This window comes from Salmo trutta, unplaced genomic scaffold (assembly GCF_901001165.1).
Source record: "Salmo trutta unplaced genomic scaffold, fSalTru1.1, whole genome shotgun sequence".
In the NCBI taxonomy this organism is placed as follows: Eukaryota; Metazoa; Chordata; class Actinopteri; order Salmoniformes; family Salmonidae; genus Salmo; species Salmo trutta.
In genome coordinates, this window is record NW_021822762.1 from 19,841 (window position 1) to 35,709 (window position 15,869).

The window sequence follows — 15,869 nt, forward strand, 5'->3', positions numbered from 1 at the left end:
CATATTGTGTGATATAGCCTGCTACTAAACCTGCTGTATGTATAGTATTGTGTGATATAGCCTGCTACTAAACCTGCTGTATGTATAGTATTGTGTGATATAGCCTGCTACTAAACCTGCTGTATGTATAGTATTGTGTGATATAGCCTGGTACTAAACCTGCTGTATGTATAGTATTGTGTGATATAGCCTGCTACTAAACCTGCTGTATGTATAGTATTGTGTGATATAGCCTGGTACTAAACCTGCTGTATGTAACATATTGTGTGATATAGCCTGGTACTAAACGTGCTGTATGTAACATATTGTGTGATATAGCCTGGTACTAAACCTGCTGTATGTATAGTATTGTGTGATATAGCCTGGTACTAAACCTGCTGTATGTATAGTATTGTGTGATATAGCCTGCTACTAAACCTGCTGTATGTATAGTATTGTGTGATATAGCCTGGTACTAAACCTGCTGTATGTATAGTATTGTGTGATATAGCCTGGTAGTAAACCTGCTGTATGTAACATATTGTGTGATATAGCCTGGTACTAAACCTGCTGTATGTAACATATTGTGTGATATAGCCTGGTACTAAACCTGCTGTATGTAACATATTGTGTGATATAGCCTGGTACTAAACCTGCTGTATGTATAGTATTGTGTGATATAGCCTGGTACTAAACCTGCTGTATGTAACATATTGTGTGATATAAGCTGGTACTAAACGTGCTGTATGTAACATATTGTGTGATATAGCCTGGTGCTAAACCTGCTGTATGTATAGTATTGTGTGATATAGCCTGGTACTAAACCTGCTGTATGTATAGTATTGTGTGATATAGCCTGGTACTAAACCTGCTGTATGTAACATATTGTGTGATATAGCCTGGTACTAAACCTGCTGTATGTATAGTATTGTGTGATATAGCCTGGTACTAAACCTGCTGTATGTAACATATTGTGTGATATAGCCTGGTACTAAACCTGCTGTATGTAACATATTGTGTGATATAGCCTGGTACTAAACCTGCTGTATGTATAGTATTGTGTGATATAGCCTGGTACTAAACCTGCTGTATGTATAGTATTGTGTGATATAGCCTGCTACTAAACCTGCTGTATGTATAGTATTGTGTGATATAGCCTGCTACTAAACCTGCTGTATGTATAGTATTGTGTGATATAGCCTGCTACTAAACCTGCTGTATGTATAGTATTGTGTGATATAGCCTGCTACTAAACCTGCTGTATGTATAGTATTGTGTGATATAGCCTGGTACTAAACCTGCTGTATGTAACATATTGTGTGATATAGCCTGGTACTAAACCTGCTGTATGTATAGTATTGTGTGATATAGCCTGGTACTAAACCTGCTGTATGTATAGTATTGTGTGATATAGCCTGGTACTAAACCTGCTGTATGTATAGTATTGTGTGATATAGCCTGGCACTAAACCTGCTGTATGTATAGTATTGTTTTCCTAAAGAAGTTCAATCTGCTTGGTGTTTGGTTTTCCTTGTCACGATTCTAACGATTACTGCATTACTATTCGTGTCCCGGCTCTAGTTTCTACAGCTTTTAACTTAGCAGTTCAAAATACAAGTCATAGCATTGTACAGTCATAACATTGTACAGTCATAACATTGTACAGTCATAACATAGTACAGTCATAACATTGTACAGTGAAAACACTGAGGAAAACAAAACCATTATTAGTACTGTGTTGTCCTGTGCCAATAGAATATAAAGTACTTCTTGTTTTGTATAACCACACAAGTCCAAACTCCACACCACTAACATCAGTTTGTGCCCTGGGGCTGGTCTAGCAGGTACGTCTGTGGCCTGCAGCACACATCTCCCTACCAATGTGGGTTAGGGTTAGGGGAGATCTCCCAGCGTGGGTTAGGGGAGGTCTCCCAGCGTGGGTTAGGGGTGGTCTCCCAGCGTGGGTTAGTGGAGGTCTCCCAGCGTGAGTTAGGGGAGGTCTCCCAGCGTGGGTTAGGGGAGGTCTCCCAGCGTGGGTTAGTGGAGGTCTCCCAGCGTGGGTTAGGGGAGGTCTCCCAGCGTGGGTTAGGGGAGATCTCCCAGCGTGGGTTAGTGGAGGTCTCCCAGCGTGGGTTAGGGGAGGTCTCCCAGCGGGGGTTAGGGGAGGTCTCCCAGCGTGGGTTAGGGGAGGTCTCCCAGCGTGGGTTATGGTTAGGGGAGGTCTCCCAGCGTGGGTTATGGTTAGGGGAGGTCTCCCAGCGTGGGTTAGGGGAGGTCTCCCAGTGTGGGTTAGGGGAGGTCTCCAAGCGTGGGTTAGGGGAGATCTCCATCGTGGGTTAGGGAAGTTCTCCAAGTCATAGGTTAGGGGAGGTCTCCCAGCGTGGGTTAGGGGAGAACTCCCAGCGTGGGTTTGGGGAGGTCTCCCAGCGTGGGTTAGGGGAGGTCTCCCAGCGTGGGTTAGTGGAGGTCTCCCAGTGTGGGTTAGGGGAGATCTCCCAGCGTGGGTTAGGGGAGGTCTCCCAGCGTGGGTTAGGGGAGGTCTCCCAGCGTGGGTTATGGTTAGGGGAGGTCTCCCAGCGTGGGTTAGGGGAGGTCTCCCAGTGTGGGTTAGGGGAGATCTCCAGTGTGGGTTAGGGGAGGTCTCCAAGCGTGGGTTAGGGGAGATCTCCATCGTGGGTTAGGGAAGTTCTCCAAGTCATAGGTTAGGGGAGGTCTCCCAGCGTGGGTTAGGGGAGAACTCCCAGCGTGGGTTTGGGGAGGTCTCCCAGCGTGGGTTAGGGGAGGTCTCCCAGCGTGGGTTAGTGGAGGTCTCCCAGTGTGGGTTAGGGGAGATCTCCCAGCGTGGGTTAGGGGAGGTCTCCCAGCGTGGGTTAGGGGAGGTCTCCCAGCGTGGGTTATGGTTAGGGGAGGTCTCCCAGCGTGGGTTATGGTTAGGGGAGGTCTCCCAGCGTGGGTTAGGGGAGATCTCCCAGCGTGGGTTAGGGGAGGTCTCCCAGCGTGGGTCAGGGGAGATCTCCAGTGTGGGTTAGGGGAGGTCTCCAAGCGTGGGTTAGGGGAGATCTCCAGCGTGGGTTAGGGAAGTTCTCCAAGTCATAGGTTAGGGGAGGTCTCCCAGCGTGGGTTAGTGGAGGTCTCCCAGCGTGGGTTATAGGTCTCCCAGCGTGGGTTAGTGGAGGTCTCCCAGCGTGGGTTAGGGGAGGTCTCCCAGCGTGGGTTAGTGGAGGTCTCCCAGCGTGGGTTAGGGGAGGTCTCCCAGCGTGGGTTAGTGGAGGTCTCCCAGCGTGGGTTAGTGGAGGTCTCCCAGCGTGGGTTTGGGGAGGTCTCCCAGCGTGGGTTAGTGGAGGTCTCCCAGTGTGGGTTAGGGGAGATCTCCCAGCGTGGGTTAGGGGAGATCTCCCAGCGTGGGTTATGGTTAGGGGAGGTCTCCCAGCGTGGGTTAGGGGAGGTCTCCCAGCGTGGGTTAGGGGAGGTCTCCCAGCGTGGGTTAGGGGAGAACTCCCAGCGTGGGTTAGGGGAGGTCTCCCAGCGTGGGTTAGAGGTCTCCCAGCGTGGGTTAGTGGAGGTCTCCCAGCGTGGGTTAGAGGTCTCCCAGCGTGGGTTAGTGGAGGTCTCCCAGCGTGGGTTAGAGGTCTCCCAGCGTGGCTTAGTGGAGGTCTCCCAGCGTGGGTTAGAGGTCTCCCAGCGTGGGTTAGAGGTCTCCCAGCATGGCTTAGTGGAGGTCTCCCAGCGTGGGTTATGGTTAGTGGAGCTCTCCCAGGTCTCTCTCTTTCATTAAAGTAAAATACTTAAAGTTTCAGTTTCACAAGCAACATTCCCTATTCAATCGCTAAAGCTATGACTCACACTGCAGAAGTTGGAACATATGATTGTCACACATTTAGGAAGATCACTCTCACTTTTTGCAGCGGGAGAGAAAGAGAGAGTGTTTCCCAAATGGCCCCCTATTCCCTATATACTGCACTTACTTTTGACCAGGGCCCGTAGTGCACTATGTAGGGAATAAGGTTATCTTTGGGACGCACAGAGTCTTGCTGTGCTTTGGTTCTGTCGGACTTAACTCTAATCCACAGTAAAATGCTTCCTGCTCTCTTCTCCTCTTCTCCCCTCTTCTCCTCTCTTCTCTTCTCTTCTCCCCCCTTCTCCTCTCCTCTCCTCTCCTCCCCTCCCCTCTTCTCCTCTCCTCTCCCCTCTTCTCCTCTTCTCCCCTCTTCTCCTCTTCTCCCCTCTTCTCCTCTTCTCCCTTCTTCTCCCCTCTTCTCCTCTCTTCTCCTCCTCTCCGGAGGTCTTTCACTGAAGCAAGCTGTCAAAGCTGTTTCACTTTTCAGTCAACAACTTCATTTTCATCCTCCAATCCAGAAAGAAATATCCTGAAAAGTCAACTAAATATGAGCAAGAGGAAGGAAAGGTTTCCATTCAGTCAGCAACTCTTTCTAGAATCTGAGAGGATCGTGGTATAAAGAGGACAAGTTCAGAACATATCCCTAACCCTAACCCTAACCCTAACCCATTGACAGCATTGAAATGTGCCTCCACCACTAACGTGACAGAAACATGTTATTTACTGTGTCCAAAGAATGTATTTTCATGCATGTCAATATCAGTGCTTCACTAACGCCTCACATGTACACACCTCTCTGGTGACCGGCACGGCACCGTCCCACCGCTGACACCAGAGTAGTTCTACTATCCACGTGTTTCATGATGTTCAATCACAGAGCCGACTAATTCTGGAGGAGAAACTGCTTTTACAAATCATGACACAGACTTTCACCAATGGGACTTTCACTATGATAATAACAAGAGAATAATTGGTTGATTAGCCTACATTGCCACCATACACGTTCTGTGGTGAAGCTGTAATTGTCCCCCCTCAACCTTCCATACTCCCCCCCTTCCATACTCCTCCCCCTTCCATACTCCCCCCCTTCCATACTCCTCCCCCTTCCATACTCCTCCCCCTTCCATACTCCCCCCCTTCCATACTCCTCCCCCTTCCATACTCCTCCCCCCTCCACACTCCGCCCCTTCCACACTCCCCCCCTTCTGTACTCCCCCCCTTCCGTACTCCTCCCCCTTCCGTACTCCTCCCCCTTCCACACTCCGCCCCCTTCCATACTCCTCCCCCCTTCCATACTCCTCCCCCCTTCCGTACTCCCCCCCTTCCATACTCCCCCCCTTCCATACTCCTCCCCCTTCCATACTCCCCCCCTTCCATACTCCTCCCCCTACCATACTCCTCCCCCCTTCCATACTCCTCCCCCTTCCATACTCCCCCCCTTCCATACTCCCCCCTTCCATACTCCTCCCCTTCCATACTCCTCCCCTTCCATACTCCCCCCTTCCATACTCCTCCCCCTTCCATACTCCTCCCCCTTCCATACTCCTCCCCCTTCCATACTCCTCCCCCTTCCATACTCCTCCCCTTCCATACTCCCCCCCTTCCATACTCCCCCCTTCCATACTCCTCCCCTTCCATACTCCCCCCTTCCATACTCCTCCCCCTTCCATACTCCTCCCCCTTCCATACTCCCCCCCTTTCCATACTCCTCCCCTTTCCATACTCCCCCCCTTCCATACTCCCCCCCCTTCCATACTCCCCCCCTTCCATACACTTCCCCCTTCCATACTCCCCCCCTTCCATACTCCTCCCCCTTCCATACTCCTCCCCCCTTCCATACTCCTCCCCCTTCCATACTCCCCCCTTCCATACTCCCCCCCTTCCATACTCCTCCCCCTTCCATACTCCTCCCCATTCCATACTCCTCCCCCATTCCACACTCCTCCCCCCTTCCATACTCCTCCCCATTCCACACTCCTCCCCCCTTCCATACTCCTCCTCCCCCTCCCATACTCCTCCTCCCCCCTCCCCCTCCCCCCTCCCTCCTTCCCTCCCTCCCTCCTCACTGATGGCTCAGGTCAGGATGAGTTCCAGCACTCAACACTATTGAAACCTAGTGAGTGGCACTAATGGTAGTACGAGACACAGCCTGAGACACAACACAGCCTCACTGCTCTTAACAACCTGATGGTGATGCTTCCCCAAACAAACACAAAGCCCACAGCAGCCCCACTCTAAAGGAGTGTATGTCCTTAGCCGGGTCACAGCACCCCTGAGCTATACAACCAAATCCCATCATGCATTACTTCAACGTGGACGTCCCCACGCCATTGGATGATCTCAGCGGCTGCTATCCCACTGCTTGGCAACAGCTTGGTCCAGAAAGTAGAGACCGACCTCCCAAATGGCACCATTTGTCCTTTATAGTGCATTACTTCATACTTCATAGCGCTCTGGTCAAAAGTAGTGCACTATATAGGGAACAGGGTACCATTTGAGATGCATCCCCAGGCCCTCCGTCCATAGCACAGCACTCTGTGTGTTGGACCCGGTGAGAGGAGAGGGAGAGGGAGAGGGAGAGGGAGAGGAGAGGAGAGGAGAGGAGAGGAGAGGAGAGGAGAGGAGAGGAGAGGAGAGGAGAGGAGAGTAGAGGAGAGGAGAGGAGAGGAGAGGAGAGGAGAGGAGAGGAGAGGAGAGGAGAGGAGAGGAGAGGAGAGGAGAGGAGGGCATTGAGGACAGTTCTGTAATGGTTCCTATGTCCAGCGAGACCTCCTGTCCTGACCGAGGTGCCCACCAGGCAGAAAGACGACCACTTTAAGTCTTTCATGTTGCCTTTCTTCTTTTCTCAGTCTGTCTCTCCTTATCCTCCCCCCCTTCCTTCGCTCTTTGTTGGCAGATGAATAAAATGGATAAAGCCAAGGGCTCCTGGCCTTAATGGTTTCAGTTGTTTTTTATCTTCCTCTTGACGTTATGAGGGATTTGAATTTCATGACCGTTGTTTACCGTCCGAGTTCTAGAATGAGAAATAAGGCGGAATGTGGAACTTCCATAATTCATAACTTCTCCTCCTTGCCAACCAGCCTGCTATCTCCTTCAGGTATACTGTAATAAATAAAGATTCAGACTTTGACCTCTATATCTGACACGAAACATAACCTCTAAAAAACTAAACGTTTTCACCGATGAGCAAAGGAGAGGAACAACAACTCCTTAAATTAACAAAAGCCTCTATATTTATGTACGCCTGTATCTGCCAGACTCAAAACTAAGGACACACACAGCACATTTATATTGGCATATATCTGTCTAAGGACATACGTCATACAGAATTTACTTCATCAATGACTTCAGTATAAATAAATAAATCCAATCAGTGCAGAGAAGCGATAAATGAACCATAAGCTGCTGTACAGTAGCTAGCTGACCATCTTTGGGGACTAGTGTGTGATGATATCAAAGACAGTTCCTGTGTGGCTCAGTTCATAGCAGGCTAACAGTGGGTTTTCACCAACAACCAATTCTGCAGGAGTAGTTCCGTCCCCATTCATTTTCAACGAGGGAACGCAGAGAAATGCGGGGGATTGTGGGAAGGTGAGGGGTCGAGAACCCTGCTAGCGTAGCGGTAGAAACAGCTGAGCGCCACTATACTTCATGCAAATTTAAAGAGAAGCATTGGAGGTGGAGCGAAGCGTTGGGGGCAAAGCGTTGGAGGTGGAGCGAAGCGTTGGGGGGCGAAGCGTTGGAGCGAAGCGTTGGAGGTGGAGCGAAGCGAAGCGTTGGGGGCGAAGCGTTGGAGGAGGAGCGAAGCGTTGGAGCGAAGCGTTGGGGGCGAAGCGTTGGAGCGAAGCGTTGGAGGTGGAGCGAAGCGTTGGAGGTGGAGCGAAGCGTTGGAGCGAAGCGTTGGAGGTGGAGCGAAGCGTTGGAAGTGGAGCGAAGCGTTGGAAGTGGAGCGAAGCGTTGGAGCGAAGCGTTGGAGTTGGAGTGAAGAGTTGGGGGCAAAGCGTTGGAGCGAAGCGTTGGAAGTGGAGCGAAGCGTTGGAAGTGGAGCGAAGCGTTGGAGCGAAGCGTTGGAGCGAAGCGTTGGAGTTGGAGCGAAGCGTTGGGGGCAAAGCGTTGGAGCGAAGCGTTGGAGGTGGAGCGAAGCGTTGGAGCGAAGCGAAGCGTTGGAGCGAAGCGCTGGAGGTGGAGCGAAGCGCTGGAGGTGAAGCGAAGCGTTGGAGGTGAAGCGAAGCGTTGGAGCGAAGCGTTGTCAAGAGGAGCACCACCTCTGGTCAAAACCCACTGTAAGAGCATGGTGCTAGCTATGCCAAGGTCGTGGGTTCAATTCCTGCATGGATCACATACATAAATACTAACACATGTATGTTTCTTTGGATGAACGCCACTGCTACATGTAACAGGCCTATAGTATTACATTAACTGGTCTTGGAACATTTCTGTGATTTCTGTCCAATGATGCTGTCCAAGGCAGGTCTACTAACTACAGTCTACAGATCCCTGTAGCTACACGGTGGGGCTCCTATACATAATAACTATAAACTACTACAACTATACTATACTACTACAGTCTACAGATCCCTGTAGCTACACTGTGGGGCTCCTATACCTAATAACTATAAACTACTACAACTATACTACTACAGTCTACAGATCCCTGTAGCTACACTGTGGGGCTCCTATACCTAATAACTATAAACTACTACAACTATACTATACTACTACAGTCTACAGATCCCTGTAGCTACACTGTGGGGCTCCTATACCTAATAACTATAAACTACTACAACTATACTATAATACTACAGTCTACAGATCCCTGTAGCTACACTGTGGGGCTCCTATACCTAATAACTATAAACTACTACAACTATAGTATACTACTACAGTCTACAGATCCCTGTAGCTACACTGTGGAGCTCCTATACCTAATAACTATAAACTACTACAACTATACTACTACAGTCTACAGATCCCTGTAGCTACACTGTGGAGCTCCTATACCTAATAACTATAAACTACTACAACTATACTACTACAGTCTACAGATCCCTGTAGCTACACTGTGGGGCTCCTATACCTAATAACTATAAACTACTACAACTATACTATACTACTACAGTCTACAGATCCCTGTAGCTACACTGTGGGGCTCCTATACCTAATAACTATAAACTACTACAACTATACTATACTACTACAGTCTACAGATCCCTGTAGCTACACTGTGGGGCTCCTATACCTAATAACTATAAACTACTACAACTATAGTATACTACTACAGTCTACAGATCCCTGTAGCTACACTGTGGGGCTCCTATACCTAATAACTATAAACTACTACAACTATACTATACTACTACAGTCTACAGATCCCTGTAGCTACACTGTGGGGCTCCTATACCTAATAACTATAAACTACTACAACTAGAGTATACTACTACAGTCTACAGATCCCTGTAGCTACACTGTGGGGCTCCTATACCTAATAACTATAAACTACTACAACTATAGTATACTACTACAGTCTGCAGGTCCCTGTAGCTACACTGTGGGGCTCCTATACCTAATAACTATAAACAACTACAACTATACTACTACAGTCTACAGATCACTGCACATTGATGCTCTACTAGGTTGTCCTTGGGATACTAACAGCCAGCCTGTCCAGTGATCACTCATTAATCAACACTGATTACATGTTATTGATCAGGTAGTCCCAGTTGAATAGGTTCAACAGCCTGGAAGAACTGGCAATTGACCCATTGTCAAGCCTTGACAATGGGTCAATTGACATGACTGAGACAACTTTATAGCTCACAAACTAGAAACAACAGTTACTTCTCAAATATCAATGCCCTGTAAGTATTTTGATCTGTTTCCATGACTATGTAATCATCTTATTAACATAAATAAAGGAAGTTGAATTTCCTTGTTGTATATCAATCCACTCTTATGATGTCCCTACCCCTGCCTGCATTAGTCTACCCCTGCCTGCATTAGTCTATCCCTGCCTGCCTTAGCCTACCCCTGCCTGCCTTAGCCTACCCCTGCCTGCATTAGTCTACCCCTGCCTGCCTTAGCCTACCCCTGCCTGCATTAGTCTACCCCTGCCTGCCTTAGTCTACCCCTGCCTGCATTAGTCTACCCCTGCCTGCATTAGTCTACCCCTGCCTGCCTTAGTCTACCCCTGCCTGCCTTAGTCTACCCCTGCCTGCCTTAGCCTACCCCTGCCTGCCTTAGCCTACCCCTGCTTGCCTTAGCCTACCCCTGCCTGCCTTAGCCTACCCCTGCCTGCATTAGTCTACCCCTGCCTGCCTTAGCCTACCCCTGCCTGCATTAGTCTACCCCTGCCTGCCTTAGCCTACCCCTGCCTGCCTTAGCCTACCCCTGCCTGCCTTAGCCTACCCCTGCCTGCCTTAGCCTACCCCTGCCTGCATCAGCCTACCCCTGCCTGCATAAGCCTACCCCTGCCTGCATCATTTAAGCTAAAAGAAGCCTATCCAACATGGAGAATCTCCCCACCAATTACAGATTTCAGCTCAACAAGTTAATGTATTACCTGTATAACCCACTGGTACCTAGTTAATATAATGTTCTATCAGACTGGTACCTAGTTAATATAATGGTCTATCAGACTGGTACCTAGTTAATATAATGGTCTATCAGACTGGTACCTAGTTAATATAATGGTCTATCAGACTGGTACCTAGTTAATATAATGGTCTATCAGACTGGTACCTAGTTAATATAATGTTCTATCAGACTGGTACCTAGTTAATATAATGGTCTATCAGACTGGTACCTAGTTAATATAATGGTCTATCAGACTGGTACCTAGTTAATATAATGGTCTATCAGACTGGTACCTAGTTAATATAATGGTCTATCAGACTGGTACCTAGTTAATATAACGGTCTATCAGACTGGTACCTAGTTAATATAATGGTTTATCAGACTGGTACCTAGTTAATATAATGTTCTATCAGACTGGTACCTAGTTAATATAATGGTCTATCAGACTGGTACCTAGTTAATATAATGTTCTATCATTCACTGAAAAAACAAGGGTTTAAAATGGTTCTTCCTCAGCTCTTAAGGTTCCTTGGAGAACTCTTGCCCAATAAAGAACCTTTGAGTTAAGTGGGGGGTTCTTGGCGTGGCATTTACAGTTCTTCAGAATTCTAAAAGGTTCTGGAAATGTATGGAAGCCTCCAGTTGTGTCCCTTTCATAGCACCCAGCAAATCGGCCAGTGTTAACTAGCGTTGGTTTTTCAGTGTAACATATTCTAATGTTGATTGAAGAGTTAAATTAACACTGTAAAAAGTTAAATTAACACTGTAAAAGGTTAAATTAACACTGTAAAAAGTTTAATTAACACTCAGACGTGTAAAAGAACACCAGTGTTGGTGTTAATAACCAGAGTTGAACCAAAGCCATGGCCATCATTATCATATTTCCCAGCATGCTCTATTTGTTTTTGCATACACACACATGCACACACACGCACAACCGTACAAACATAAGTATGTGTGACTGCAGGGACCCCTGTGGCTGTGGCTGTGGTGCTGATAGGACACACACACACACACACACACACACACGTATAGTATTATTCATAGGATGGAGGGGCTAGTCCTGAATCAAGGGCATCTAGTTGTCGTTGCTGCTGTACAACTCATAATGTCTCTCCCAAATGGCACCCTATTGCCTTTATAGTGCACAACTTTAGACCAGAGCCCTATAGGCCATGGCCAAAAGTAGTGCACTTCATAGGGAATAGGGTGCCATTTGGGAAGCATCCAAGGGCATGTTGTCGTACCGCTGTACAACTCATATTCATTCATCTTCAGCTTGACCAAGGTCTTATCATTAAATTAATGATTCAACATTATTCATTGCTTTGAATAAAAATGGCATGAATCCTAAGAGTCATTTATACAGCTCTATTCAGGAACAGGAAGAGACATGAATCATTTAAAAGGAAATAGGTACAGTATATGATAATTACAACTGGATCTGAAACATTTAGAAGAGCAAAAATCTCATTGGATGCAATCATATATCACACACACACACACACACACACACGCGCACACACACACACACACACATGCTCACACACACACACACGCTCACACACACACACACCACACACACACACACCACACACACACACACACACACACACACAGTTGAGCAGCATCCTCAAAACAGAATAAAAAGCCTGCTTAATTAGGCTAAGAGCTTCAGTCGTCAAAAGCTGCATTACTCTGATTGCCAAAGTCCAGTTGTGATGAATACCTCTGTGACATATTGTAATAAAACTATTTCAAATGCACCAGCACCAACCCAGTGGGGACTCATAATGTTCACAAGCACAATGCTGTTCCATTAAAATGCTTCTCATTGTCGTAATAGGCCACCTCTGGTTGTTAGAAGTTAACCTGATAGAGAAGTTAGTCTCTTCTCTTCTGTTTTATACGTCACTGGCGTAGCGGAAACCCCCGCAGCACCCGCAAGGAAACCCCCGCAGCACCCGCAAGAAACCCCCGCTGCACCCGCAAGGAAACCCACGCAGCACCCGCAAGGAAACCCCCGCAGCACCCGCAAGGAAACCCCCGCAGCACCCGCAAGGAAACCCCCGCAGGACCCGCAAGGAAACCCCCGCAGCACCCGCAAGGAAACCCCCGCAGCACCCGCAAGGAAACCCCCGCAGCACCCGCAAGAAACCCCCGCAGCACCCGCAAGGAAACCCCCGCAGCACCCGCAAGAAACCCCCGCAGCACCCGCAAGAAACCCTCGCAGCACCCGCAAGGAAACCCCCGCAGCACCCGCAAGAAACCCCCGCAGCACCTGCAAGGAAACCCCCGCAGCACCCGCAAGAAACCCCCGCAGCACCCGCAAGAAACCCCCGCAGCACCCGCAAGGAAACCCCCGCAGCACCCGCAAGGAAACCCCCGCAGGACCCGCAAGGAAACCCCCGCAGCACCCGCAAGGAAACCCCCGCAGCACCCGCAAGGAAACCCCCGCAGCACCCGCAAGAAACCCCCGCAGCACCCGCAAGGAAACCCCCGCAGCACCCGCAAGAAACCCCCGCAGCACCCGCAAGGAAACCCCCGCAGCACCCGCAAGGAAACCCCCGCAGCACCTGCAAGGAAACCCCCGCAGCACCCGCAAGGAAACCCCCGCAGCACCGGCAAGGAAACCCCCGCAGCACCCGCAAGAAACCCCCGCAACACCCGCAAGAAACCCCCGCAGCACCCGCAAGGAAACCCCCGCAGCACCCGCAAGAAACCCCCACAGCACCCGCAAGGAAACCCCCGCAGCACCCGCAAGGAAACCCCCGCAGCACCCGCAAGGAAACCCCCGCAGCACCCGCAAGAAACCCCCGCAGCACCCGCAAGGCGGTGGGGCCCCACGAGCTCTGGGTTCCAACGCACCCGTCATCTCACACCTATATCTAAATTGTATATATATTTTTTTTAATAAATCATTTTGAAGGTAACCCTCCTTTTTAATTTCCACATGTAACAGGTGAGCCAGACAGACAATATACACTGAACACAAATATAAACACAACATGCAACAATTACAGTTCATATAAGGAAATCAGTCAATTGAAATAAATGAGTAAGGCCCTAATCTATGGATTTCACATGTCTGGGAATACAGGTATACATACTGTATGTTGGTCACAGATACCTTAAAAAAAAGATAGGGGCGTGGATCAGAAAACCAGTCAGTATCTGGTGTGACCACCATTTGCCTCATGCAGGGCAACACATCTCCTTTGCATAGAGTTAATTAGGCTGTTGATTGTGGCCTGTGGAATGTTGTCCCACTCCTCTTCAATGGCTGTGTGAAGTTGCTGGACATTGTCGGTAACTGGAGAACGCTGTTGTACACGTCGATCCAGAGCATCCCAAAAATGCTCAATGGGTGACATGTCTGGTGAGTATGCAGGCCATCGAAGAACTAGGCATTTTTCAGCTTCCAGGAATTCTGTACAGATTCTTGTGACATGGGGCAGTGCATTATCATGCTGAAACATGAGGTGATGGCGGCGGATGAATGGCACGACAATGAGCCTCAGGAAACTGCAGTCAGGTCAAGTACCTGGTGAGGATGACAAGCATGCAGATTAGCTTCTCACAGTGTTTGTGGAAATTCTTTGATTGTGCAAACCCACAGTTTCCTCAGTTGTCCGGGTGGCTGGTCTCAGACGATCCCGCCGGTGAAGAAGCCGGATGTGGAGGTCCTGGGCTGGCGTGGTTACACATGGTCTGCGGTTGTGAGGCCAGTTGGACATATTGCTAAATTCTCTAAAACAACGTTGGAAGCGGCTTATGGTAGAGAAATGAACATTCAATTCTCTGGCAACAGCTCTGGTGGACATTCCTTCAGTCAGCATGCCAACTGTACACTCCCTCAAAACTTAAGACGTGTCATTGTGTTGTGTGATAAAACTGCACATTTTAGAGTGGCTTTTTATTGTCCCCTGCACAAGGTGCACCTGTGTAATTATCATGCTCTTTAATCATCTTCTTGATATGCCACACATGTCAGGTGAATGGAATATTTTGGCAAAGGAGAATTGCTCAGTAACAGGGATGTAAACAAATTTGTGCACAACAATTTGAGAGAAATAAGCTTTTTGTTCGTATGGAAAATTTCTGGGATCTTATATTTCAGCTCATGAAACATGGGACCAACACGTTACATGCTGCTTTTATATTGTTGTTCAGTATAGTTGTCATACATCTAGTTAGCCTGTTTCTCAGCAGCGCCGGCGGCAGCCCTACCTTGTTTTCCTCACCTAATTGGCCATTAAGTTTATTTTAAAGTTAGGTGAATCAGGTCGGACTCGGATGGAGAATGTGTGCGTTGTTCAAGCTCGTGCCAAATTACCGAAGATAACCACATCAGCAAAGCTACCCCCTTGCTAGAAGGTCTTATGCAGCAGCAGGACTAGACAGAGACCTCACTGCCCGGCCTGACAATGACAGTGGCCTTGCACCTCCTCTTCTTCCTTCCCCCTGAGAATAGTGACAGTTCCTCTAGTGAGATGCCCCCCCCCTTCTCCTCCTCACAGCTGTCGACTGCCAGAGACCCAGTGGCGCTCATGAGAGCGACCCCCCTTCTGTGGACACTTGTAAATCTACGAGTGATGAGACGGATAGCCCCGACAGCGTGGAGTCTGAGCTCCAATGTGTAATATAATAGGCTACCAGATAAATACTATAAATAGCTATAGATAGGCTAGTAGACTAGACTACAATGTCTGCATAAACAATCCATACTAAACTATTGTTTTGATGGTGGACTGGTTGTATTATTTGTAGTGGGGTGTATTCATGGATGCCAAGGGAAGCCAGGCTTCCCCCCAAAAATGGACAAAAAAAACCCCCATACAAAATAATTGATATTTCGTCTCTCTGTGTTTCATAAATGTCCTTAAATTCGCAAGAGGCTGAATGTATGTCACCGGAGAAAGCAGCCGATCAAATGAATCAGCGCCCCTCTGTCTCAGTATGTGTAGCGTATCTATCTGATGCTGTCTGGTCAACAAGAGTATGACATTGTTGCCAACCACAGCATTGAATGGTATGGGTGGCCAATCAGCGTTGCTGATATATCAGACCAGTGAGCTCAGCTGTGAATGGTCCTGGCGCACCAAAAAAAAGTGTCAAGGGAAGCCAGTCTTGATTTGGCTTCAGACCAATCACATCACATCCGAAGCTAAACTCATTGACAGAAAAAAAAGTACATTGTTGCATCTCGTTGTGTCGTTGTCTTCTAGTGGCTGGTCCGAAAATGTAGAAAACATGACCTTGATTGACCATGCTGTAGGACATGGAACTGTTTGTTCCATCCAATATGTTTTGTGGACTTCACAGATCAAATGTTGCTCCCTGGTTTTGTAATGAAACAAATGTGTGGTTGAATTTATTCTGCCACTGTCTTCTTATCGTCTCGGCCTTAGGCCTATATATCACGGTGGCAAGGCATATGAATGAACAGGTTACAGAACAAACAATGCAATAGCCTCGT

The 15,869-nt window shown here is 48.4% G+C and overlaps 1 protein-coding gene across 1 annotated transcript; it reads left to right on the forward strand.

Annotated features, from left to right (window-relative positions):
* The first annotated feature begins 11,783 nt into the window (after nt 1-11,783).
* Nucleotides 11,784-14,944, forward strand: LOC115184213 (basic salivary proline-rich protein 2-like). The gene is made up of 3 exons (XM_029745235.1): nt 11,784-11,806; nt 12,314-13,225; nt 14,911-14,944. The coding sequence occupies exons 1-3, from the start codon at nt 11,784-11,786 to the stop codon at nt 14,942-14,944; spliced, it is 969 nt and encodes a 322-aa protein (XP_029601095.1).
* The last annotated feature ends 925 nt before the right edge of the window (nt 14,945-15,869 follow it).